The sequence below is a fragment of the Citrus clementina genome, unplaced genomic scaffold, assembly GCF_000493195.1.
Source record: "Citrus clementina cultivar Clemenules unplaced genomic scaffold, Citrus_clementina_v1.0 scaffold_5, whole genome shotgun sequence".
NCBI lineage: Eukaryota > Viridiplantae > Streptophyta > Magnoliopsida > Sapindales > Rutaceae > Citrus > Citrus x clementina.
This window is the reverse complement of record NW_006262201.1, coordinates 20,927,810-20,954,163: the sequence shown is the minus strand read 5'-3', so window position 1 is coordinate 20,954,163 and position 26,354 is coordinate 20,927,810. Positions and strand designations below refer to the sequence as shown.

Here is a 26,354-nt window from a genome sequence, read left to right as displayed (position 1 = left end):
CATGCAACTTTAGCTAAATAAATTTGGTGGATGAAAATCTGTCTATTCTCCTTACCAAAAAAGTCATTCATCATGTGCGAAGGTGTAATGGTATCATCATATAGCAATGGTTGTACTTAGCTTTTTGTTAACTTAGCAAATTAAGAAGAATTTTTGCAAATTGAACAAAGAAGACAAGCTATTAAATAATCTAATTGGCATACAAATTAATTCTGGGGTCCGGCATACAACTAATAATAAGCCAAGTACAACTTCTACAAATCAAATTGTGATTCCTAGTCATTTATTTGTTTACTGTTATTCCAAATGGCTCCCATGATGGAACTCTTTTGCTGAAAAACCTTCCCACCACCTTTGAATCCAATAGGTTTATTGCTTCCTCAGATTTGATGCACCTAGGGGTCTTGTATTGGTTAACAGAAGAGCCCTGAGATACAGAAAAATCCATAAGTGCATCAAAGGTTCCATCTTTCACCACCCTTATCTCCAATGGACCTATTGAATTGTCCTTTTTCCGGCACCTCCTATACACAGAATCAAGTGATTCTTCAACTCTAGAGCAGCATTGCTCCATTATATCAGTATCAAGCTCTGACAAATTATTACTTCCTTTTGACTTAAGCTCCCAAAATACTACATAGTGACCTGGAATGGAGCAAGTGTCAGCATAGGCAGTGTACTCAGTTAGCAGGAACCCAAGAGGCTCAATAAGTAGCTTTGCTTCTGTCACTGCTTTTAGTAAATCTTCTTCATTGGTTTTATCTGTGTCAATGCTCAGGATCACGTTTTTCCGATGCACAAACCAGAATTGAGGAGCATTGTTGTGAAATCCTGTAACCATAAGAATGTCTCCAACTCTGTACCTATATAGGCCTGCAAAGAAAATTAAACGGAAAAAAAGATCACTCACCCAATGACATACAGTATGAAAAGTTTTATGCTAATGAATTGGTAAAGCTACCTGTAAAAGTTGTGACAACAAGCTCATAACAATGACCCAGTTTCACATTCGTTAGATCAACAATTTCGGTTTCATCATGTTGGCAATCCTGATCTGAAATGCCATTGCACTGGAACTCTTGAGTCAACTCTCCATTGCTTTTCTCCACCGGTAAGAACTCGAAATAGGCCATGTTAGGGAGGAGGGTATAAGAGACGTCAGAAGGCTTGCAAAGTGGTTTAAAATTTATACCAAAGTAGCATTCAGAAGATGCATACATTGTTGAAACTAACGGAAGCCCACCACTGTAAAACTCAAGTATTGGAATATACTGGGCCATAGAACCTGTTACAATTACTTCAATGTACTTAGTTCTAGGCCAAATTTTCTTAATTATCCCCTCCCATGATTCCCCACCACATTCATTCTCAATCAAATTAGCCAAATCTTGATTAGCCCTTCCAAGTATTAGGGATACAGCATTTCTGCAGCTGGGATCCGTGATCCAGTCACTTACATGACCAATTCTTATATTGCTGCATAACTCTTTCCAGTAATCTTCCAAGAACTTTATAGCGCGTAAAAAGGCAGATGCAAAAACAGCACCAACCCTTAGAACCTCGTCGCGTTGTACTAAACCACAGAGTAATTGGCAGTACATACTCTGCTTGCTGTCAGGACACAAGATGGTCTCATCAGGACTTGTGTAAACATTGTACCGATTGAATGGCCTGTTCCTGAAGCTGTTGCTCTTGTAGTAGCTTGTTAGCACTGGCCTCGCCATCAAACCAGATGGTGTTCTAATTTCTGGTTTCACAAACAATAAGTACATTGCTTTCCCTTTGTCCAAGTCATCCACATATCTGCAAGTAGAAATAACAGAAACAAAAATTGTTCAGTGACATTTGTATGAATTGCCCCTTGTCCCCCTCTTTTGGGTTACTGTTGCATTCATTTTTCAAAACGTTGCTACTCACTTGTTCATAACGGGAATAAGCATGTTATAAAAAAATGTCTTCCTCTCCAAGTCTTCATCAGTTGATGGCATCATTTTCGGCTGACCACCTGAAGTTCCAGAGCTGCAACAAATAATAATAATAAGTCAATTACTTTAACAAAGAACATGAATTAATATGACAAGATAGTGTGTGTGTGTGTGTATTTTGCACCTTGTAAGGAACTCAGTAATTGGTTGAGCTGAAATGATATCTGAAGGCTCGCCGTTGGCAATTCTCTCAATGTAAGGCTTGATATCTTCATAATTCACAACAGGAACATTTTTCTTGAAAACTTGTAACGCGTCTACATCAAAATGGCCAATATTGAGATTGAAATAGCCTTTAAGATATTCAGTTTTCGCATTTCGGGTTAAAATTTCCTTGAGAACCTGCAGTTGTATTTGATATGCATTTGTGGTGAGGTCCTCCAAAAGCTTCATTCCAGCTTCGTTATCATTTGGATCATAGTGTGGTGGTGGTAGCAACATCCTTGCCAATGTTACCGGCTGTTTGTTCATCAAGCAGTACAATTCATATTATTTTCAAAAGGCTTCTTGTGTTTGAGGGGTAGCTGCTGCTGAAAGATTATAATTGGGGGAGGGGGCGAATGATTAAATAACTGATTTTCAGGAAGGAAATGCAAGGGAAGAAGGTCCTACACACATGGCCTTGTCTGGTCAGTTCAAGCTGTGATATAATTAGATAAAACTATTACTGGTCAATACCAACAGATACAACCAACAGTCCCTTCTTATAAAATTAAAAATTAATTAATTAGACTTTCAAAGCTAATGACAAGATTTGTTTGTTTAAGATTTTCTTTTGGTTAGTGATTAAGTATTCAATCATTAATAATGATGATGATCAATTTAAACCCATAACGAGATAATCGGACAATATTGCAATCATGGCATGAAGCTTGCTCTGTTAAGAGAGTGCGGCAGCAAAAGCTAAATTTGAAGACATGGGGCTTGTTAAGATATCAGATTAAGATCATGTTTGCGGTTCTTGTGCAGCATTATTGTTTGAACAATAATGCTGGTTTGACAAAAGAAATTTTACAAAAGTTTGACAAAAAATCCCAAAACACAGTGTTTTTATTTCAGTTGAAAAGTTTAAAAAAAAAAAAAAGTTGAAAGCATGCAAACCCCAATTTCTCAAATTTGCGTCAAGTGATACTATTTACTCACAATTGGACGGTTTCTATAAATTGATGAATTTCTTATTTTGCTAAATTTTTGCATGGGTTTTAATTTTGAATTGGGGTTTTCGTGGCTGTTTATTGCTACTTCTGCTGTTATTTAGAGCTTTAATCATTGCTGTTTATTTCTGATTTCACAACAGTTTATAGAGCTATTTGTTATTTGATGCTGATTAAAGTTATGAGTAATATTATATTTACTTAATCAGGATACTTTATTTATATACCAACTGATGTATTATTAATAGAAATTCACCATTTAAATATGAAATGATAATTTTTAATAACTAATTATCACTTACGACAATCAAATAATGTCACATCAGTTGATATATAAATTAAGTAGAGATAACATTATTGTAAAGTTATATTTCTTTTTTTTTAATTAAAACAAAGTACAGTGTTTTGGGTTTTTTTTAAAAAAAATTGTAAATTTTTTTTGGTCAAAATAGTATTATTATATTACCTTAATATGTATTTTTGGTCAAAATAGTATTATTATATTACCTTAATATGTATTGTAGTATAGACTTATTGTAATATTTACTATAAGTGCGTTGAACTTCACCCACTTGCTAATTGAAGGATTTTTATAGAATTGGAGGACTTTGATCAATGAAAATTTACATTGGTTGCGTTGAACTACACCCACTTGCTAATTGAAGGATTTGAGGACAAACAGACGACTAGTACTAGCTGTATCAAGTAAAATGATCAAGCTAGCAAGTGTCAAGTTGCGTTTTGTAATTCACAAGACCATGCCCCATTTGCTCTCAATCTCTCGTCTATCTAGGCCTCCCCCATTCCCCATAAGATCTCCAATTCACTTTTTTCAATCTCTTTCATTAACCATCAATTTCCAATGTAAATTTGAATTTTACATGGAGAAGTTTATAACATGAAGAAATTCTAGTTCCGTACTGATATGCCACGAACCGTATTTCAATTGAATCAACTTTATATCAACAAAATAAAATAAAATAAAGGTCATATGTATATACTCAAAGGGATCATCTATTCATTAATGTCGACAGGATATGTTGCCGAGCATTTGCTTGGGATTGAAAAGAGCTCCCGTGGGCTGAAACTCACGTAGTCAAGCATTTTGAGGGTGTGAGTTACCATTGGACAACCAACCACACTAACGTAACATAAAATGTTAAACTATCACATAATGATTGATAGATTTGGAAAACAAACAAACAAACTTTAATAAACAAAATGTGTAAACTTAAAGAGTTTGTAATTGCGGTGGTTGATGAAATAAATTATTTTTACTGTGTAGATAAAATAAGTTGTGATTAAAAAAATAATTTTATATTTAATAAGTTATATTACTATTGTTGTTGTGAGTTTAAAAAATAGAATATATGCATTTAGTAAATTTTATTATAAAAATGTTGTTCTATTATAAAATTACTAAAATAGATATAAATTTAAATTATTATTTTTTATTTAATAAACATGGGTAATGCAGGCATTTCTGCATATGGTACTATTTTTCGAGGTTTTAATGGAGCTTTCCATGGTTGTTTCACTATGCTGCTTGGTTATCGTACTTCCATTTTTGCTGAAATTTTCGCAATCAAAGCTATTGAGATTGCTTCATCTATGATTTGGTGTTTCATTTGGCTTGAAAATGATTCCACAGCGGCACTAGCTTGCCTTCACAGTCCTCGTTACTGTCATCCCTAGCAGCTTCGAATACAATGATTGAATTGTAAGAGTATGATCAATAAAATGCAATTTCATTACAGTCATATCTATCATAAGTGTAATACTGTAGCAGATGAGATTAAATAATATGGAAATTTCTTATTCCTCTTATACTTGGTGGGATGAGCAGCTTGTTCCTTCACGTGAAAGTCTGCATCAAGACTCTTAGGCCATCTCCAATGCTTAACACTATTTTGGTGTAACACCAATACTAAAAATGTACCTTTCTCACACCAAATTTCTATTTCATCTCCAACCTATTTACATCAAATTTTACACTAAAAAGAATATTCTTCTTTTTATTCTTTTAATTCTCAAGAATTAATTCAGTTAACACAATAAATATTACTATTAATATAGATAATTAAGTAATAAGTAATTTTATATCGATTAATAAAAAAAATATAAAAAATTATTAAATTTGCATTTAATTAACTAAATTAGTACATTATGAAAATTAGTACTAAATTGGAGGATCTAACAAAGATCTTCCAGATTACTAAATAATTGTTCTAATTTATGCTAGTAGTAATAGCTTTTTTAATTTGTGTTAATTTAATTTTGTATTTTTAATTTTGTAATATGTAATCTAGTAATTAATGTTATTGGCATTTTATTTTTATTATTAATTTTTGTGTTGAATATTTTTTATTTAAAATATTAGTATAATATTCAAAAATTAAAAAATGAAATTAAAAAATAACAAAAATAATAATAATAACTTAAAATATTATATAAAATAGGACATATATGTAAATAAGAAAAAGTAATAAGAATATTTGAGATTTTTTTTCCCTAACACCAAATGAATAGTGTTGCACCATATTTGGTGCAATACTATTCATAACACCATTTTGGTGTTACATTGGAGAAGAATTTTACATCAAAAATGGTGTAAAAGGTGATTTGGTGTTAGGTTTAGTGCTATATTGGAGATACCCTTATGGGCTCTCCAAGTATCGCTTTTCATGATAGATTTATAAAATTGTTTCATCCTTTTTTCTTATTTTTATAAAATTTCTCAACATTCATAAAAAATATATATATCTTTCATTTGTATGTTAAGATTTATGAAAAAGTAAGATATAATTTTCTTTTGTTAAAATATTAAGATTATAATACGAACTTTAAAAATGTGTGATTGATTATTTAATAAACTGTTTATACTCCCTACCTCCAAATTTATCAAACACTTTATTAAAAATTATGAAATAAGTTACTTATAGTATTTCAAACGCAATCTTAAATGGGACCTTAGTTTTAATAAATTGATTGGTAAAATAAATAAAAAAAATGCATAATTAATATGGACGGATAACTTTTTTTTTTTAATATTACAATAGTTATATTGATATTATAATCAAAAGATGAATGCCATGTCTGTTAAAAATGGTGTAGACTATAGAGTGGGCACTAATAAGTGGAATGAGTTGAAATGTCAGCCAGGGAGATAAGTACAAAATGCATTAAACAAACGTCGTACAATCTTATATGGTCTTTCTAGTGGAGACGTAGGTGTTTCCACACCAAGTGAACAAATTAAATATTTATTATCTATTGATTTTTTTTCTCTAAAGATAGGAATGAGTAAAGTCTAAATTAATTTTTTAATTTTATATCTTTTATAAAATTTGAATATGAATGGGCGAGGGCCAGCTAAAGAAATGTATTGGAAAATATCTTAGTTAAGACTTGGGGCAAGGCACAAAATATCTTTGTACAAAAGTACTATTATTAATTTTGTGAACGAAGCTTACTATAATACAACATCAATTTTACTCGTGCTTAAGGTTGAGAGTTTAAGCTTCCTCATATAGTTGTGGGAGTAAAAATTCCTCATAAATTAATTAATGAAATAAATGATTGACACATAGCGCAAGGACTCAAGTTCAGTCTCAGACTTTGGGATCCCTAACATTATTGTTTATAAAATATAATTAATTGTTAAGATAATAGTAAATAATTAAAATGTTTCTAATCCATAACTTTTTGGATACTCAAAATTCATAATTCTGATGCATGTAGATAAAGAACAAGTTCAAATGATAATGAAATATAAAAGTTACACTAAGTTGAGTTACGAATTAAATTAGATTAGAGTATATATCATTACAACTTTAACCAAAATTTTCCAGCTCATTTTTTAACTTTGATATTTTAAGACAGATTTATGCTTTGTATTATGTACTATATGATGTATTATGAATATGAAGAAGCTAATTTAAGCTTTGAAAAGTAATTGAAACTAGAAAAAAAAATTACGAACTAATATTTGCATTGCCAAAGAAATGGAAGGACTAATAAAAATGTTTAATTAATTTTGAATATCTGTTATTTAAGGTTTTTCTGCCACTTATATAGCTCAGCCATGTCCTTAAAAAACGTTTAAATTTTACATTTGGTATATATATAATATTTAAGTTTTCACCTACATCCAATCTGTTAGGAAATTGAACTTCCTCCCAAGATCACTCCAAGCAATTTATCAAGCAACAAATTAATAAGAAAATTAAATGGAGAATACACCAATCAAACAACACAAGATTTATGTGGAAAACTCCAAATCCAGAGAAAAACCACGGCCGTTGTCACAAGACAACCAGAGAAAAATATTCACTATGTGGAAAATTATTACAACCACACTCTCAGAAATAAATTTCTCACCCAAGCCTCAAATACATAATCCTGAGAAATACCCCTTAACAAAGCAAACTCGTAATACCCATATTGAGGAGCCAAATGCTCCTTCAATATAACTACATGCTTACGAATATTTCTCTCCCATGTTGGAAGCTCTCAATGCTTCACTTGCATTCACCAATTGAATGCTCTCAATTGGATTGCTTCTCTTGGATTTGGATACCAAGCTCTCGAATGAGAGCTTCCTTTTATAGGCAAGATTTTGCCTAAAATCAAGCCCACCAATCTTGATCAAAATTAGTGGCTTAGCCATCAAATTTGGTCAACAAATTTGAAGCTACCTTTCTTTTTTCTTCTCTTTTTTTTTTTAATCAATTTTCAACAATCTCCACCTTAATTAAAAAAAAAAAATACATAACTACTGATATAAAGCACCGTCTTTAATTATTTTGCCTCAGTAATTTTTCTATTTTAGTTTAATTACGGAGACTTTTATTTCTTATTTTAATAGAAATAAATTTTATTACTTTTAGCCTATTTATTGACCACAATTATTTCGTTACTCACTCTTTTACAAATTTTCAATCATATAGTGGCAGATTTACAGTTGGACCACATTGGGTAAGAAAAAAATCATAAATTCTCCTTTGTTTTATAAATTTTAAACAATAACAGAGTTTTTATTTTTTTTCATATATATCCATAATTTAATTACCCTTATGTTTTCATCAATTTTAGTTAATAATAGAGTTTCCAATTTGTTTTCAAGTTTGTCCGTAATTTGATTATACATTTTTTCCATTTGAGTGATTTTATAAAATGATTGAATTATATATTTATTGAATAAACTAAAATCTTTAGGGGAGCGAAAATGTTATTACTGTTTTAACATATTTTAAAAAATGTTCTAATTTAAATATATATATGTCAATGTAATATAACATGGTCACTAATATCAAAAGTACTTACAAAAACAACATATAATAACAATTATTAATTTTTTTCACAAATTTTTTATGTGAATTTTGAGATTTTATTGTTAGTTATGTTAACTAAGAAGATGAAGTAGAAAATAAAATTTATATTTTTTGATAGAAAAATTTTCAACATCTAATTCTTCAAAGAGAATTAGAGCTCATACCAAAGAAACAACAGCACCCAAATACCTTTTTGTTAAGTTAAGTTTAGTTTATTATTAAAATTTTTGACTAATAATATTTGTATAACTTAAAAAGATTAATTTCATTTATTTGCATGGTAATTAAGTATTTGACTTCAAGTATAAAACTTTTGCTTATGATTTTCAATTAATTGTAATTACGTCTATTGATTTATTTTAACTTGTAATTCTTAATTGATTTATTCATCTTATATAATTACATGTTATTATATGTTGTAATGTTAGATTCCATAATTGAAAAATAGTGTTTTTATATTTGAATTGCTTTTTGTTTTTAACTTATTTATACTTATGGATTTTTATGTCTACTTCGAAATATAAATTTCTTAAGCTCAGGGTAATATAAAATCCTGAGTCTGCCCTTACAATCATAGATGTTGAGAATATTGGCTCACAATCAATAGTAAATGAATTCTATATTTTGAATAAAAACATGGATAACTTATCCATAACACACACATCCATAAGGTGAAATTGTATATAATAATGAAATTTTAATAAATGTTAACGATTAACAAATTATAGTACTTTCATATAAGTTGCGCGCACATTAGTAGAGAGTCAAACGCTAAGATAGTAGTTGAATCTAGGAGTGGGCAATGGTTTAGTTCAGTTCCAAACCAAATTGAACCATTGATTTTTTTTACGATGTATGAGGTTATTTTAGGTAATTTAGGATTTTAGAATATTTATTATTTTAAGATTTTCTATGTTAGTTTGAGTCAATTATAGTATGTATCTTAGTCTTTTATTTCCATTATAATTGTGATTTAGTTTCCATTTTTAGGTTAACTTAGGTAAGTTAGTTTCTTCTATTATAAATAGAGAGGTCTTGTTATTGTTTTAAGAACCTTAGATTCAATTATTCAATAAAATTATCCTTTTATAATTTCCTATGGGATTATCTATCAAAATTTCTCTTGTAGAGTCATTTGGATTAGAGCGTCATTTAATTAATCTCACTTTATACGTTATTAAAAATCTCATTGAGTCGTTTAGATTAGAATGAGATCTAATCACGCTTCGATTAGAGTGTAAGTTAATCGTGTTGGCTTGGTCCGGTAGTAGAACGATATCTAGTGTTTTCTATCCAATAAATTCCGCTTCCGCTACGCTTGCTCCATCATTTTAAAAATAAGAATCGGAACCGAATTGATTTGGTTTTTGGTTCGATTTGATTTTTTTAGTTTTAAACCATAATTTCCTTTATATTTTCTAAATTTTTTTTTTCAGTTTTTGACTTTTCTCATATAAACTTATCAGTCTTTTTTTATTTTAAAAACCAAATCAGTTTGATTCAATTTTTTGGGGCAACAGTTTTTTTACCCACCCCTAGTTGGATCCATAGATTATTGTTAATTTATTTATGTCGTGGTTTTTTTTATTGTTTTTAAGTAAATCATATTTAGGTTAGTGATTAAGGCTCATTGTCTTCCCCTATAAAATGTGCTTTATTTTTACGAATTTCTTATAATACCCAAGTTAAATCTAATTTATAATTAGATTTATGTCTGTGGTTGAAGCAAAACTCCTCCTTTTTTTTAATTATATATTAATGAACAGAGAAGAAGAATACCAAGAAGAAGAAGAATAAGTTAGAGGCATATCTCTCATAGGGTCAATGATGCACATTAGAGGGCCTTAGCCACATGAAGAAAATGATAGTTAATTGAGGTAATTAGACCAGCCCATCAGCTAAGCGCCGATCCCAATTAATATTTTTGTCTAGTGTTGTTTAATAAACACAATAATATTGATGAGAAACAATGATTAAAGAAAAAAGAATTACTTAACATATATATCGGGATTTGCTAGATTTTGTTTAGTTGCTGAGAAAGAGGAGCTAAACAAGGGTATCACACTATCTTTGACTAATAAATTATCATTGTTTTTTGTTCACTTTTCATCCCATATTAACTGTCCTCCTCGTTTGATTGAAAAAAAAAAGTGAAAAGAAAAGAAAACTTAGCTGTCCTCTTTTCTATCCGACTATAATGCTAATAGAAAAAGATAAATTTCACCACAATTTCACTATTTTTAAATTACCTTTCCTATTTTTAAAAATTTTAAGTCATTCATTTTTTTTCAAAAAATAAGGAAAAAATGGATGTGAATTGATTTTTTTTAATATAAAAGAGATAAATAAATATTTTAAAAATAAAAAGGTAATTTAAAAATAATTAATTTACAATAATGTGTAGAACTACTCATTTTAATAGAGTAATGATAGATATTTTAATTTTTTTTATCTTACATTTGATCCAAATAATGTCATTAATTAAATGACTGATAATTCGTTACAAAAGTCTGAGTGAATTAATTATATTATCTCACCAACTAATTGATGAATGCCATATTATTTAAGATAATTTTTTAGAATAAAAAATTTAAAATTCACAACACTACTCATTTCAAAATCAAGAACACAGCTCTTTTTCACTTGTCACATGATAAGTCGCACAACTCCTTTTGAAAATCATCCCATGACTAAGTAAAAGACGAGTGGTGATGGGGAAACCATTTGGGCCTTGCATGAGCAAACGATTTAGGCCTAGGTCCAGTGCCAGAAATAAGTCTAGGAGCGACCTGATTAGCGGTGGCATAGTAAACAAACTAACCGGCTCAGGCAGTCAAAGCCCAAATAGAGCACAACACACATTGCTCTCTTCTTCCTCCACGATCAAAAATTTTTGGCGTCATTTTTTATGTGATACACTAAATTTCAAACATGCAACAAATGATATAAATATGAGACATGAAACATGAAATTTATATATGAAATACTAACAAATTATATGAAAAACTAAAAGTTAAATATGTGACATTAGACATTAACATTACTATTGTTAGATATGAAGCATTAAATGATAAACATGTAACTATTAGTATTACATATAAAATGTGGATAAAGAAGAATATAAGTGAGATGAATAAAAGTGAGATTGAAGATTATGAGGAGTGTGAATAAAGATGTAACTATTAGTATTACACATATGCATATATGGTTTACAAGGTATGGGTTGAATAAATTTTTTTGTTTCTGTGCCACAGTTGGTTAGAACTCTTTCATTACTTTCCAATTGCCCAACAAGAAGACCGAAAAATTTTGTTTGAGGAAGTTTAATTCTTTATTTTTTAGATATAGCAATTTTCTATAGTGGCTTCTGGTTGGCATGGAGGCTTTTGTGGCTGATTTGTTTGTGGCTAATTTGTCTTATTCTTAACTTATTGCAAAGGTTAAGGTTAATCTAGAAGGTATTACTTATTTGTAGGTTTTGTGCATTAATCATTCTCTTTGAAAGAATTTAGGAAACCCAGAAGCAGTAATTTTCAGATTCTTATAATGCACGAGAAACAAATATTTGTTTTAGTGGCACTTCTCATTGTATCATGATTTGTGGATTTCATAAATTAGTAATCTCAATAATACTCTTTAGACAGTCACCTAATGTATTGGCAATTCTATGAATGGCGAGCATGTTTCATGTTTTGATGCTTTTTAAGTATAAGTTTTCACTAATTGGCCTTTGGTTCCATGTGAGAAACCTTGCAACGAGCCTCCATAAGAGTTTTATGGGGGTTAATTTCAGTATTCTCTCAATTATCAACATAATTAAATGAAAACAGTCTCTCCCTTACGAATGTGAAGGTTGATTCTGCTAAAAAGGCCTTAGTGCTTCCTAAAGAGGACAATGTTGCAACAACACCTTTATCAAGAAAGGATGTAATTATATTCAAGCTCAATAAACATTATTTCTCTTTCACGTCTTTTGTGGAATTGGCATATTAATTTCTTGCCAAGCAGCATAAATGTAGCACGTTCTATAGCTTTGTGCACTGTATCTTTAGTTACACAAACTATTCTTATGGAAAAAATAGTTGAAGAAAATTTCCTTATGATATGCTGCCTCAGATTCCCAGTTCTTAACTCTTTATAATATCTCTGAAGTAGAATTCTTTGGTCAATGAAGCCTATTGTTTTATTGACAACTTGCAAAACGTGCTTGGTTCCCACATTATCTAATTCAATGTATCTACTTTATTGTATCATACTTTAAAAAGAAGCTACCTAAATAGTTATAAGAAATATGCTTTGTTGATTCAGAGTGAAGAATTCAAAATGTATGAACTGATCCTCAGTCATCATTAATTCCAATTTTTGGTATGACAGACATCCATTTGCAGATTACAACACAGCCTCCTTTTGAAAGTTACGGACCTAATTGATAATCATTTTGTGATTAGAACAATTTTTGGCGACTTCGTCTTGATTAAGTTCTGATGCCAAGTAAAATTTCCTTTGCTTTTTGTAAATCCCACACTATCAATCCAAATTTTGTTCTTATTACAAAAGGAATAATAGAACAACCTCGCGCTGCTCATCTATTTTTCGGAAGGGAAGGAAAAAGATATGTTTAGCACCATAATAGAAGTAATATTTTGTTCTTATTACAAAAAGATATGTTTGCTATGAGGTGTACACGATTTGTTTGTATGGTGAAGAGCTTGCCCTGCCAAAGCCTTAACAAGTATTTTTCCTTAAACAGATCTCTGCCCAGGCTTCAAAGCCAGACTTGGATCATCACAAGGTATTTTCCACCATTGTTTATTGTCAATTCAGTGAGATGAACATGTACCTCTGCTTGAAGCGGAAAAAGGGGGGTTGAAGGGTGGCGGGTGGGTGAATGAGGTGAAGAAAATAGTGTGATTACATGAGTGTTAATTGTTGTGACAAGCTAACTCTGCCTTTTGACAGGCTTTTACAGAATCGATAGCAGAGCACGATTACAACCTACAAAAAGATCTGCAGGAACAAATCAGGAAGACATCGAAGGTGTTGTTGATCCATACACATTGACAAAAATGTTGTTCATTAACTTTAAATCCTAATTGTATTTTTGACTGCTGCAGCCTTCTGGTTCTCATTCATCAAAGGCAGTATCCAGATTTAAGATGAAGAGAGGAAGTCGTTGCCAAAGTAACTCTAGGCTGTAGCTTGTTTTTTCTTTTTCTGAAAAGAAAATGGGGAAAAGAATATATTATTTACATTTTCTTTGGTAGAATCAGGCGCAGCCACCCTAAAGAAAAGAGAAAAGAATCTACATCTTTGTATAATGACATGATACAATGGCGAGTTACATACTTCTGATATATTTACAAATCAGCAAAAATAACACAGTCAACCCTTGGGTATCTTCTTTCTCTTCCTATAGTCTTGCAGTAGTTTCTCCCTTGCTGAAGGAGTTGCAGATAAGATCCACTTGCTGAATTCAAACACATCCATACCCATGAACCTAGCAAGAAGGCTGTATTCTATGTTCTTACGATCTTTGGACGAAGCGAGGCTCTCTTTACCATCTGCACAATCCAACAAGTTTCTTCTCTTGGAATGGATTGGCGGAGGCCGTGAACTCAAATCCTGGGGGATGCTCTCTTCTTTCTTCCTTTGAAAACCAGGCTGCTTGTTGACAATGTCATCATTGCGATGAGCATAGACAATGCCTGAACATGATCAATGGTTAGATGATTGACCAGATATCTTAATAACTCATTATTCCATTCATATTCAACTCTATACTCCCTAATCAATGTATAAAATCTTAACTACGGTAAAAACACACAAGTTGAACTTACCCATGTCTTCAAGGAGCGGTTTAGATGTCCTAGCCATCTCCGGATCACTGGATTTTCTAGTCTTAGATCCTGTTGAAAGTAATTATTTGAGTCTTTAGAGGAAACAATATGGGTTTCAAGCCCCTTAAATCCCTGATTTGTACAATGATGCCGCTCCTGTTGTTGTCCCTGTTCTTCATGTGACTCGATAATTTCACTAGTGAAAAGGTTATCAGAGAGATCACGAAATAGATTGCAGATTCCAAAAAGCTCGCCTTGAAATTCTTTGCAATCCTGACAAAAGGTAATTGTGTCAAATGCAAGCACGCTAAACATTCGAATACAGAATCTAAAAACTAGAGCAAAGCAGTCAGCTTCTGATAAACATTTCTTCTATACACACCTCTGCTCCCTCTAACCATGCAACCAGGAAAAAATAATAATAATAATACCTGGACACCTTCAAAATATCGTTTTTCCAACTTTCCGGAAACAGCAATATTTGATAGCTGCTGTTTGTACACCTGACGGGTATAAACAAGTTCCTCGAGGGAGCCAGCAGAAAGAAGGCGGAATACGATGACATGCCGCTTCTGCCCAAAACGAAATGATCTGTCCTGGGCTTGTAAATCTTGGGCAGGATTCCAGTTTGGATCAAATATAACCACACGATTTGCACTTACAAGATTCAATCCAAGCCCACCAGCTCGAGTTGATATCAGGAACACCTGAAGTAGGAATTAAGAAATCAGTGTCCAAAAGGAATTTAGAGCACAAAATTCCTATTCAATTTAGAATATACCTGTTTGCTTGGACTTGAGTTGAAGTCATCAACAAGAGACTGGCGCAGATTGCTAGGAGTAGAACCATCAAGTCTTGAAAAGCTGTATCCTTTCCGAATGAGGAACTTCTCCAGTATGTCCAGCATCCTGGATGCAGCAGTTCAATGTTAAGAGCAGAAAAAGGAGTCCAATCAAAATGAAGGTGCTCTCACTAACAAGGATGATGAAAAATTGTAACTGTGTCCCAAAGAATAAAAAGTTAACTCAGCAACAAAATTTTATATCCAACAAACTTAGAAATGCCAATCAATCAAATTTATCACCAGATGACCAATTTCCATCTACTGCCATTCAGAAAAATGTGAGGCTGGATAACTTCCACGCATCAACTGATATGTGACGCAAATTAATTTCTACTAGCTTCATCAATTACTTGATGTCATTGAGTTGAAGCTGAGATACTGGCCCATTGATATGTGACAAACTTCTCATTAAAACTAAAGATAAACTTAATACCTAGTATAGCTTCATCAATTACTAGATGTCTTTCAGTTGAAGCTGGGATACTAACCCTTAAAATTTCATTATTATTTTGGCAAATAGCCAATGCATAAAAAATACTAAGATAGGATGATAATGGCTGTAGTCTCTCTCATACTTTAGTGTTTTAATAAGTGGGTTGATTGAACATCACCTGACTGAGTAACTGAAGAGAAGAATTTTGTCGCCCTTTGAAGCCCAAGAGTACATTAACTTTTCCAAGGCTCGCATTTTACCACAACTTTTAACATCACTCAAGCCTATGAAACTCTCGTTTTGAGCGTTTCCTCCCACCAAATCAATATCAGGTCCAAAGACAGCCGAGGCTAACTCTGCATCCTTCCTCTGTTTATCTGGTTCATCTCTGGGGTTAGGCTTAATAAGCTCCAGGTGATTGCTAATCTGTGACACAGTTCCAAAATGTAAGCATCAACCCAGGATACAGTTGATAACAGCAATTATCTACCACCTAAGGATTTGAGGATACACATACTTTTGAGGAATGTAACGCCACCTTATGAAAAATAACATAAATGACTTATGTTCACACCATATAAAATACTACTCTGTTTCAACAAAAAGCAAGTGTACGATTTTTCAAAGAATTGATAACAAAACTACCAGCTAATCCAATGGCTCAGTGGATGGTCCTTCCAGCATATACAGTGAACTCAAGGGCTTGTAAAGCTTATACCTAGAGTATCGAGTTGATTGAGAACTCGTTCAGGGCCCAAGTGTTAGGTCACCAAAGGCTTGTTCCCAAGATCCAAGGCTCTTGTAAAGCAAATGCACATATCATGAGTCCATATTATGTTTGGAAGTATGTATTCTCCATAATCTAAAGAAAAATGGTTTCAATAACCATAAATAAGGTTTTATGAAATCATTAAAATCTTTTTTATTGAACAGTAAATGTTCGCTTAATCCCTATATTTTGACTTAAGAGCTCGTTTAGTCCTTATGTTTTAAAAAATGTCTTCAAAACACCCCCACAGTTAAATATGTTACATTCTTACCTCTTACTTTTTCTTTTCTATTACAATAATACCTACACAACAATATTCTTGACATTAATTAATTTATCTATAAAAAATTTAATAACAACTTAACCAATAAGTATTTGTTAACAAATTAATCAATTCGTGTGAAAGAACTAGTATTTTTTGTTCCTGTTATAAATAAACTAATATCAGCCAACTTAAAGCAATATTTAATATCCTTGCAACAATTTTACTAATAATTATTTTATAAAAAGTCAATTTACCAAATTAATCGTAAAAGTAAATAATAATAAAAATATTTGTGTAAATTTTTATGTTACTTTGGAGGTTAATTTGATAAATTATCATATTGTTCTTTCCATTATTATTTCACGAATATTGTTACAAGAATATTATTGTAAAAAGGAAACAAAAAGTAAGGACAAAAGTGTAACATATCTAACAGCATAGGTATCTTGAGGTATTTTTTTAAATATAAAAATTGAAGGAGCATTTAACTCAAAATATAAGAACTAAACGACATTTATCCTTATTCCAGTCACAAAAGGAATGCTAATCTAGAACAACATTCAATAGCTATATATGTGCTGAAATGATAGCTAGATCTTTTGTGATTTTTAGGTCTATACTTCCTCCTAAATTCTGACACATCCGCAGAAAGTGTTAGAATACACTGCACCAAGTATTTTAAATAACCTGCTTTCCTTATCAAATGTTTTATTGAGTTCCAGTTTCATAAGGCAAACAGCAATCAATTTAGAAGTCAAAATTTAGTTCAACTACATTTCACTTTAGTATAATCTCACATTTTACTTTAGTATAATCTCACTGAAAGACCAAAACCACTTTTCTTCAAAAAAAATAAATAAATCCAACCATAAAACTGTGAAGATTTTGTAGCCTTACAGCAACTATAAGTAGCAATTTCTTGACCAATCAAAGCTAACTAAACTGCAAAATTTTAAAGATCATTACCTGTTGGAGTTTGACAAGGCATGGAAGGACAAGGCAAAAGGGGCATGAATCACACCCATCAAGGTTATCCCTGTGAAGATAACGCCATATAATCCCATCCGGTACAATCCTTTTGCAACATTCAACTTGGGTAAGAGGGCTTCCACAGCTACAAGGAAGATCCTTATTAATGAGGCACTGGATCTCTGGTAGTTGAAGCAATCTTCTATATGCTCTTTTTTGCAAATCACTCATTGTACAGAAAACCACATTATCTTCCTTTCCCATCATAAGATGTCCAATAGTCTCTTCCTTTGTCCTCCTTAACAAATATTTACGGAGAACTGCAACTAGGTGTTGTTTTCGTTCATCAGCAATCCGGATAAATCTTTCAGGAGCAGTTAATCTCTGGCCATGCTTGAGAGGTTCATCATAGAACTCCCTGAAATGTTCCCGTGTCCCCAGTGATCCAGGTGCAACCCAGTCAAAGAGATTGTACAGTTCCATAATTTTGTTTTGCATTATGGTTCCCGTGAGACCAATACGATTTCGTGTTTTTAGTTCTAAACATGCCATATAAAGTTTTGATTTTTCATTCTTAAGCCTATGGGCTTCATCAACAATCACTATCTCCCAATTGACCTCTGACAAAATACTTCCATGAATTCTGTATGAGTCAAAACTAGTAATAAGCACCTCAACTCCACATGCCTCTAGTTTTTCAAGAATCATATCACGATTTGGACCATGGTAAATAGAGACATTAAAGGTAGACCACCTAGAGAATTCAATCTCCCAGTTCTGGATTACAGAAGAAGGGCAAATTATCAGCACATAACCCTTCTTGTCCACCTTATTATCTTTCAATATTGTAGAGTCACTAGATTCATCTTTCCCAAACACAGCAGCAAGAAATGCAATTGTTTGAATTGTCTTTCCAAGCCCCCTAATCAAACATTTAGAAGGCCACAATGAGCTCTGATAGCACAGCAAAAAGAATTTAACAAAATCCAAAACAGAAAAGTATAGGGTACTTGTTGTCAGGCTAACAACGTTGCCTCTAGACCCTATCCACACCCGTTGCTTCAGTCGAAAATGAGAGATAAAGTGTGATCAATGTAACAAATGTACTCACATGTCATCACCAAGAATACCTCCATGTTTGTTTTTGTATAATTTGTACAAGAACTTCACTCCCTCCCTTTGATGTTCAAGCAACCTACAGTTGATCGATGCCGGAACCTGAAAAAAAGTCAAACAAACTTTCAAACTTCTAATAATACACCTGCAAGCATATTCTCAAATACTCATACTCTAACCACAATGAATCTAAACAAATTAAAAATTCAATTTGCTCAGAAAATAGTTGTATAATCATTACAAGAATTTTTCTTAAAAAAAAAGTAGAAATTTGACACCTGTATAATTGGATATTCTCCATCTTTTGACAAGACCAATGGCTCAAATGGGCCTGTATGATCAAACTGAAACTGACCCAACTGGTGTCTACCGAATTTTTCTTGTTCTTGTTCTTTCTCCTTTTCTTCATCATCAAAAACATTGCTTTTTTCAACCGGGGCCTTCTCTCTTCGGGTTTCTGGGTTCTGTTGTGGCAGAGAAAAGTTGTAAGTTTCTCCAAGTCGTTGCAGTTGCTGTGCAAGAGATGATTTTGGGGGCCTTCTTGGTATGATTAATGTGTCGTTTGATGATTCTTGGGATACTGATGAAGATTGACTGAAATTTGATGGGAAATTTGAACAGGGTTTTAGGCTTTCTTTAAAGCTGCGCAGCAATGACATAACCTGGGGGGTTTGAAGAAATACTTTAGCATCAATTCTCCACAATTTGGATTTTATGTTTTTAACTTGAGAGCTTTTGATGGATTCAATTTGTTTTCTTTTCCTAAAAATGTTTTTGGTGTTTCCAGAAAACAAATTAAATTATTTTGAATCGGCTAAGTTGGATTATCTCTAACTTAAGAACAAGGAAAATAGGTACAGTTAAAACCTCCATGTCCCTGCTTCACCAGTCACCACAATGAGATACTGCAATTTCAGCTATTTGTCCCTAATGAATATAGATAATAATCACTAAAAAGAAAATATCATAACACAGTTTTGAAATCTTTTCCTGCAAAAATAAATACTAATGGTTTAACTACCAGGAGACGAAAAACAAAGAAAGGCAGACAAGTAATCCGTACTAGTACTGCATCCTCGTTAAAGTAAAGCACTTGTCAATGTGAGGACTCATATTCCAAAGATAAAGCAATTATTTATATATTAGATTTCTGTCATGAAGATTAAATCTATATAAAGGCAGCTAAATTAATGTTTGCATAAAACAGTTCAAATCCCAGACAAAGTTCAAAATCATGGGAAAATAAACAACCCAACTCTTTCTTTCTAAACTAAACAAAAATGAGGTAGAAGCTTAATCTCAGCTTTTTCCTTGTACTTGACAAGAGTCATCATACCATGTCATTTACTTGTACAGCTCCCAAACTCAAGCAGTCAACTTTGTAAGACACAACTTTTGTGTTTATGTCTCCAAAATACAATAATTAACGAGCAGATCGTGCCAGCAATTTATTTTTAAAAAAAAAAATCTGATGATACTATTAGAAGCACAAGTATGATACATAACTACTACAGAATGGTATCAAGCAAATTTTCAAAACTTCTTTCAATGAAAGAATCCATATCAACTTGTATTTGTATTTAAGATTGACAAAAATGAAATAATTCACAATCATCAATAGGGAAATGTAGAGAAGACACTCAAGCATAGGGAATTATGATGATGAAAATATTGTTATTTTTATCTTGCCCCAACTAGTTGAGACAGAGTTGTGCTCAGTGACAAGTAATAATAAATAATAAGTATTTACTAAAGCAATTGACAAACAAGCTTTATCTAGGATTTCAGGAACAGAACAATCTAGAAAACAGGTAGGCATGGCACCCTTGTACTGTATCAAGCAGAGGAGAAGTCTGGCACGCTTCCTCCACAGCACGGTCCTTCCATTTTTTCAACATAGCTTCAGCAACAAAAGCAATCTGATGTTGCAATACAGCCGCACCAAGTGGTCCGACTAAATTCAACCTTGTTGCAGCAGAAATAATGTCTCTAAGTGTGATAAACATATAAGCCCTCTGAGAAGTTCCTCTATGCAATCCAAGAAGTCCACAGATAATCCCAAAAAGAGGAGCATGATGGAAAGCAACATCTCCAAAGTTGAGAGAGATTTCCCTCATTTTCTTCAGCGATGGGACTTCTGTAAACACCGAGGCAGCCACCCTCAAAAGTGCTGAACCTTGCGCAGTCGATGCTTTTCGACTTACTTCATTAGTTAAAGTAGCATCCAACATTCTGTCAAGTTTATGCCAGGTTTCTAAATCTGGACTCGTAGTTGCGGTGCACACAAAAGGAAGGAGCAAGCTGCCAGTATTCTCCAAGATATGAATCACATATGTCCGAAGATCATCAGGAGATGATATTAACCGAGCTTGAATTGCTGCCTCAAGACCAAATGAATGTGCAAATCCACCCGTAGGGAGAATGGAATCGAGAAGCTGCCATTCACTCCAATGTAAAGGTAATTCTACAGATGCTTGTTTTTCTTTTCCATGGCTTACATTTGCCTGATCATCCTCCATCTATTAAATGAAGACCTAAGGGCTAAGGCATTAACAATTAACCAGCATATGCAGTTGCCTTAATTAGAAACAAACCAAAAACCATTGAGAACTTTATGCATATATAAAAAGGTTAAATAAGCTGAAAAGGGATGCTAACAATCCATTATATTTTTACCATCATCTATCTGCATTAATATGTACAGCTACCAACTTAATGTAATAATGGTGGGCTGATGCCCTGAAAAAAAAAACCCTCACTGAAGGGCTCAACAATAAATTCCCTTCCCACAAATATGAAAAAGTGGATGGCCCATTCTGTGGAGAAAGGGTGCCCGACTTCTCCTCTGCTTGATACAGCAAAAGGGTTCCGTGTCTACTTGTTTTCTAGATTGTTGTGTTCCTGAAATCCCAGGAAAAGGTTGTTTGCCGATAGCTTTACTGAATGCTTATTACTAAATACTTATAATATGAATTCAATTTAGACTCCCAATAAACCTCAAAATGGTAAAATTTGCAGTGTAGCAAATTAGAAAACGCAAAAAAAAAAAAGAAAAAAAAAAAGAGAAAAGCACAACAAACACCAAAGAGTGACATGATAGTTTGTTCTTTATCTTCCCAAATTGTATTATCATCATCAAGTTTCTACTAGATAAAATAAAATTTACAAAAAGAGAGAGAGAGAGAGAGAGAGATCACATAAAGTTTATAAAACAGGTTAAAGTCACAAGACAAAAGACAATCTCATTGAAGCAATTGAATTTAGATAAGCAAATGGAAGGATGACTTTCAAATTTGAATTTTATCCTACATCTATAACAGAGTTTAATAACTGTTGTTTTATTAAGTGTGAAAAAATAATAATAATAATAATAAAATAACTTACTTCAGTCGACGCTTCCGGTGGACCACCGACGTGGAAGCTGCGCAGACCTGGAGCTAGCCGGCCACTATATTGACATTTAACAGATGACAATGGCGGTTATGATTTCTTTATCCTTGTTAATAATATGTGGGCAGTTGTATTACATTATCGTGTAACTGGGTACACATGGCTGCCACGTAATTAGTGTCTTGAAAAATATGTCATATAATATAAAAGAGGGAAGCAAAACGGAAGATTAAGGAAGAAATTTATTAGGGATTTGTCCCGGACATACCCCAAACACAGGGTATTTAGCTAAATACACCCTTATATTCCAAAATTCTTCATATATGTCTTTTAATATATGCAATTACAAAATTACACTAATTCAAAACCTAAATCATCTCAACCACTCACGTCCAGGTCGCATAACACAAACCCCAAATTTCATTCACGACCAGCGTTCGTTAAGGTGTCCGATGAAGTTGTTCCGGTGGGCTTTGAGATGAGGTGAACACCAATGACGCTTCTATTGCTTTTATTTCGCGCTCTTTCTGCTGCTTGTTCTAGCACCCAAATCTATTGTTTTAAATGGAAATTGGCCAAATTAAAGGTGAGTCACCACATCTACAATTGATTTTTAGCTTGTGCTGGTTTTATTGCACTGTTTTTTGTTGTCCTATTTTGAATATCTTGTCAATTTTATTAAACTTTAACGTGACAATCTTGTGTAAAACCTACGATGGGTTTTGGCTTTGCTTCAAGAGGCAATCATCAATGGAACTTTTAGATTAGGGTGAACAATTTAATATTTATTTATGCAACAGCTTTATATATATTTAACTGTTTGTATGAAGATTAAAATCCAATGTGCTTCAAACCTTAGGATAAAGAATCTTTTGCTATAATTATCAGTACAAATGCAACTAAAGCTGGACACTTTTTCCTTGTGAGATTCCAAGTTTTTCATCTGTGGCTCAAGGAAGGATTCACTTGTGATATATTACAAAGGAGTAAATATAGTGCTTGTGTATTGCCTAAATGGAGTGTTGTGTATATAGAAAGGCTGAGAAAATTGATCGTTTGTTTATTACTTCATGTTTAAGGGTTTTGTATTAACAAAAGGATAATGAAGTTTTTTCAAGTCATTCCAACTTCCTGTACCTCTTTTTTTTTTATGGATAATAATTATTTTTCTTAGACGGTAGAAAGTCAAGTCTTTATGAAGTTATATTGTGCAGCTTCTATTTAGATTATTTGGCAAGAAAAGAATAGGAGAGTTCTTGATGATGCTTACGAGGGACTTATTTTTTCCTATTTTGTTTTGCCTTGATGTTGGCTAGTCATTCATCTTTACTATAATCCTTCTGTTTGATCTAATAAATCTATTAGGCAGGCAGTTTACTTATGGTAATGTGATTTGATTACTCGGCAAGAGGCTATTAAGAGGACAATTGACTCCAATTCACACTTTGGAACTAAAAATTAGTTAAAGAGAGAAGGGTCAGCCAAGGCTTATGTACTTCATTCCCAAGTGAAAAATTCAAGCCATCTCTTTTCCTTTACATCCTAATTAGTTATAGAGCTTGATTTGAGTTAAAAAATTTTAAATACCAGTTGGCAAAGAATAAATGTCAAAATATACTAATTAAAACAAAGTGAGATTAGTTAATTAGATACTAATTAATGTCAAACTATATAATTGTAGAACCAGTGGATGCATGCATGCATGTTAGCCTCCACCATACAAACATTATTTTATTTTACCGTTTACATCGATACGAAAAATTGTAGATTGTAGTAAAAAACTATTTATTATAAGCAATCAATAATATGTAGAATCTGCTTGTTAAATGTCTTCCTTTTAATTTAAAAAAAAAAGCGGTCTACATTATCTCATTCTCATATTCTGGTTCTTAGGCTCCTTATGTCACATGTGTTGCTAGTATCTGTAGTTGTTGGTAATCGAAGAGATATGGAACTTGTTTTGTTTTCAAATCTTCGTCTTTCTGATGTTTGGCTGTGATGTGGTTTCTAATACTCTACTTTCACTGCATGTAATACAAAATGATTGGTTACAATTGGCCAATTTTCTTAATTGATTTCTGACTGTAAAAAAAAATTATATTTGTTGCTTCTATGTTGCGTGATCATTTAGCAAATTGAATTCACATCCAAAAAAATTAATAAATAAATAAAACTTCTTGCAATTGTCATATAAAAATTACTGGACCTTAGTTGCCTAATCACTACTATACTCGACTGCCACGCCATGTATTTTGATCGAAAAAATTACAACAATGATAATGAATTTAAAATATTATTTTTATTAGAAGCTGAAATTGATGATGTAGATATGCATTATAAGTTTAGAGTACATGCATTTTTTAATTTGAAAATTGGCCTAGACTTTCTATGTTCCCAACCGATTAGCCTCCACATTTTGGCCAACTAGCCACTATAATTCAAATACTTACATTTTATTCCTAAAACTTTTGGAAATTATTATATGGACCAAAAAATTTTAAGTTTCTGCAAATAGGTCTAATTTCAAAATTTAAAACAATATTTATTGAAATCAAAGATTACAAAACTCTTTCATTTTAGTCCATACATTGAACAAAAACCAATTTCATAAAATACTTGATTTATAATTATATAACCTTTGGTTTATGAAAAAATGATAATTTATAAACATTTCTAGAAGCTTGGAATCTGCTCTCAGTTGCTTCTTTTATTTTTTTTCCCGTCACCCGCTCTTTCTATCAGTAATTTATGATTTTCTACTGCTGCCTGGGCAGGTTGATAAGCAAATTCTTCTGCCTTGTTGATTGCTTAGTTGTGTGTTATACTGATTTATATATCATGTGACAGTAATCGTTTATTTCTTATTTTTGTTTGTAAGTCCTTTAAAATTATTTTAGTTCATGGTTATGGTCAATAACTTTTGATTTGATGGGTTTGCTGTTGTAATAATTATTTCATTTTCTATTAAGGCAAATTATTTTTGTTCTAGTCAATAACTTCTGCCTTGTTTCTAAGTCCTCAAAAAAACATATTTGCTGCACATCTTTTATGCATTACTTTATTTTCTACAGAGGCAATGAATCATTTATGCTTTATATACTCGACTGTAGTTGTGTAATAAATACTTTACTCGACTATAGTCGTGTAATGAATACTTTACTCGATTGTAGACGTGTAATGAATACTTTACTCGACCAGAATGCCTTGTAACTTTTTTGATTGGTTTAGAATTTATTATTATGCAATTTTTTATTTGTATTTATATTATAATACAAATATTTTTGTGTTTATGCAGATGGAACTATAAATCAAGGAATATGAATACTTCAAAGTAAAGATTTCTAATTGATCACCACTAGATGCAGTGGAGGACATAAAAATAAAACTCTCTGAAGAGCATAAAGTATTCTCAGGCGTTATTGTTTAAGTCAGTTTTTGGATGTAAAAGAGTTGAAGTTTTCTGCTCAATTACTCCATAGCATATTATTGAGAGAAGTGAAATCAGATGAGAAGGAAATATGGTTTAGGATTGGACGTAAAAATATTTCATTTTCAATTGAGTAGTTTGCCTTAGTAATGAGATTAAATTGCAATCTATCGTATGAGCCCAATACTGAAAATAATGACAATGATGATAGAATATTGATGAGTTCTTAGATGGAAATTGTGTAATCACAACAAAAGTACTTCGTGAAAAGTTCATGAAGCCTGAATTAGATAATAACATGAAAATAGTCAAACTTGTTGTGTTATACTTTGTAAAGTTGGTATTACTTGAAAAGGACAATAGAAATTATATAAATGAAACTAATGTTCTCCTTGTGGATAATTTTAATGAGTTTAATGAATATCCATGGGGATGCATTTCTTTCAAGATGACCATTGACAGTTTGAGAAAAGGTGTTGCAGACCATGTGGCTAAGCATAAGGAGAAGTCAAATACGGCTTGTAAATACAAAGAAGCAACGTATAGTGTGCATGGGTTCCCCCATGCCTTTTTGATAACAAAACTAAACTAATTTCTATATTGCTTATTGAGTTCTAGAACAAGTGTTCATTGTTTTATTTTGTTTTGTTTTTTGCAAGGAAATTCCTTATTTGTAAAATAAGATAATATTTGCTTAATGGATTTGTCGCTGATTTTTAATTGTGTGATATATTCATGGTCTTGGCTTTAACAAAAATTCTTGCTCAATTTCTATCCATGGTCTTGGCTTTAAATTAAAATATTCATATTAAGTTTGTTTAATGCAAACTTA

At 32.1% G+C, this 26,354-nt stretch overlaps 3 protein-coding genes across 5 annotated transcripts; all 3 read right to left on the bottom strand.

The window, feature by feature from the left end:
- Window positions 1–200: 200 nt before the first annotated feature.
- On the bottom strand, window positions 201–2,583 carry LOC18041056 (indole-3-acetic acid-amido synthetase GH3.17). The gene is made up of 4 exons (XM_024184369.1): window positions 2,110–2,583; window positions 1,918–2,019; window positions 962–1,803; window positions 201–873 (listed from the first exon to the last, which is right to left on the bottom strand). The coding sequence occupies exons 1-4, from the start codon at window positions 2,454–2,456 to the stop codon at window positions 284–286; spliced, it is 1,881 nt and encodes a 626-aa protein (XP_024040137.1). The 5' UTR covers window positions 2,457–2,583; the 3' UTR covers window positions 201–283.
- An 11,235-nt stretch (window positions 2,584–13,818) lies between these two features.
- Window positions 13,819–22,162, bottom strand: LOC18041055 (switch 2). The gene is given in 10 exon segments (XM_024183137.1): window positions 13,819–14,177; window positions 14,310–14,393; window positions 14,396–14,582; window positions 14,741–15,016; window positions 15,091–15,217; window positions 15,765–16,012; window positions 17,587–18,511; window positions 18,701–18,807; window positions 18,984–19,367; window positions 22,090–22,162. Coding segments are annotated over 9 exon segments (2,658 nt in total). The 5' UTR covers window positions 19,365–19,367; window positions 22,090–22,162; the 3' UTR covers window positions 13,819–13,854.
- On the bottom strand, window positions 20,249–22,170 carry LOC18040746 (urease accessory protein F). 3 transcript variants are annotated; one of them, XM_006432330.2, is made up of 2 exons: window positions 22,090–22,170; window positions 20,249–21,246 (listed from the first exon to the last, which is right to left on the bottom strand). In XM_006432330.2, the coding sequence occupies exon 2, from the start codon at window positions 21,222–21,224 to the stop codon at window positions 20,490–20,492; it is 735 nt and encodes a 244-aa protein (XP_006432393.1). In that variant the 5' UTR covers window positions 21,225–21,246; window positions 22,090–22,170; the 3' UTR covers window positions 20,249–20,489. The 3 variants fall into 3 exon arrangements, with proteins under 3 accessions (XP_006432393.1, XP_006432392.1, XP_024038906.1); XM_006432329.2 differs by having other exon boundaries at window positions 20,249–21,239; XM_024183138.1 differs by having other exon boundaries at window positions 20,249–21,224; window positions 22,090–22,158.
- Between the last annotated feature and the right edge of the window lie 4,184 nt (window positions 22,171–26,354).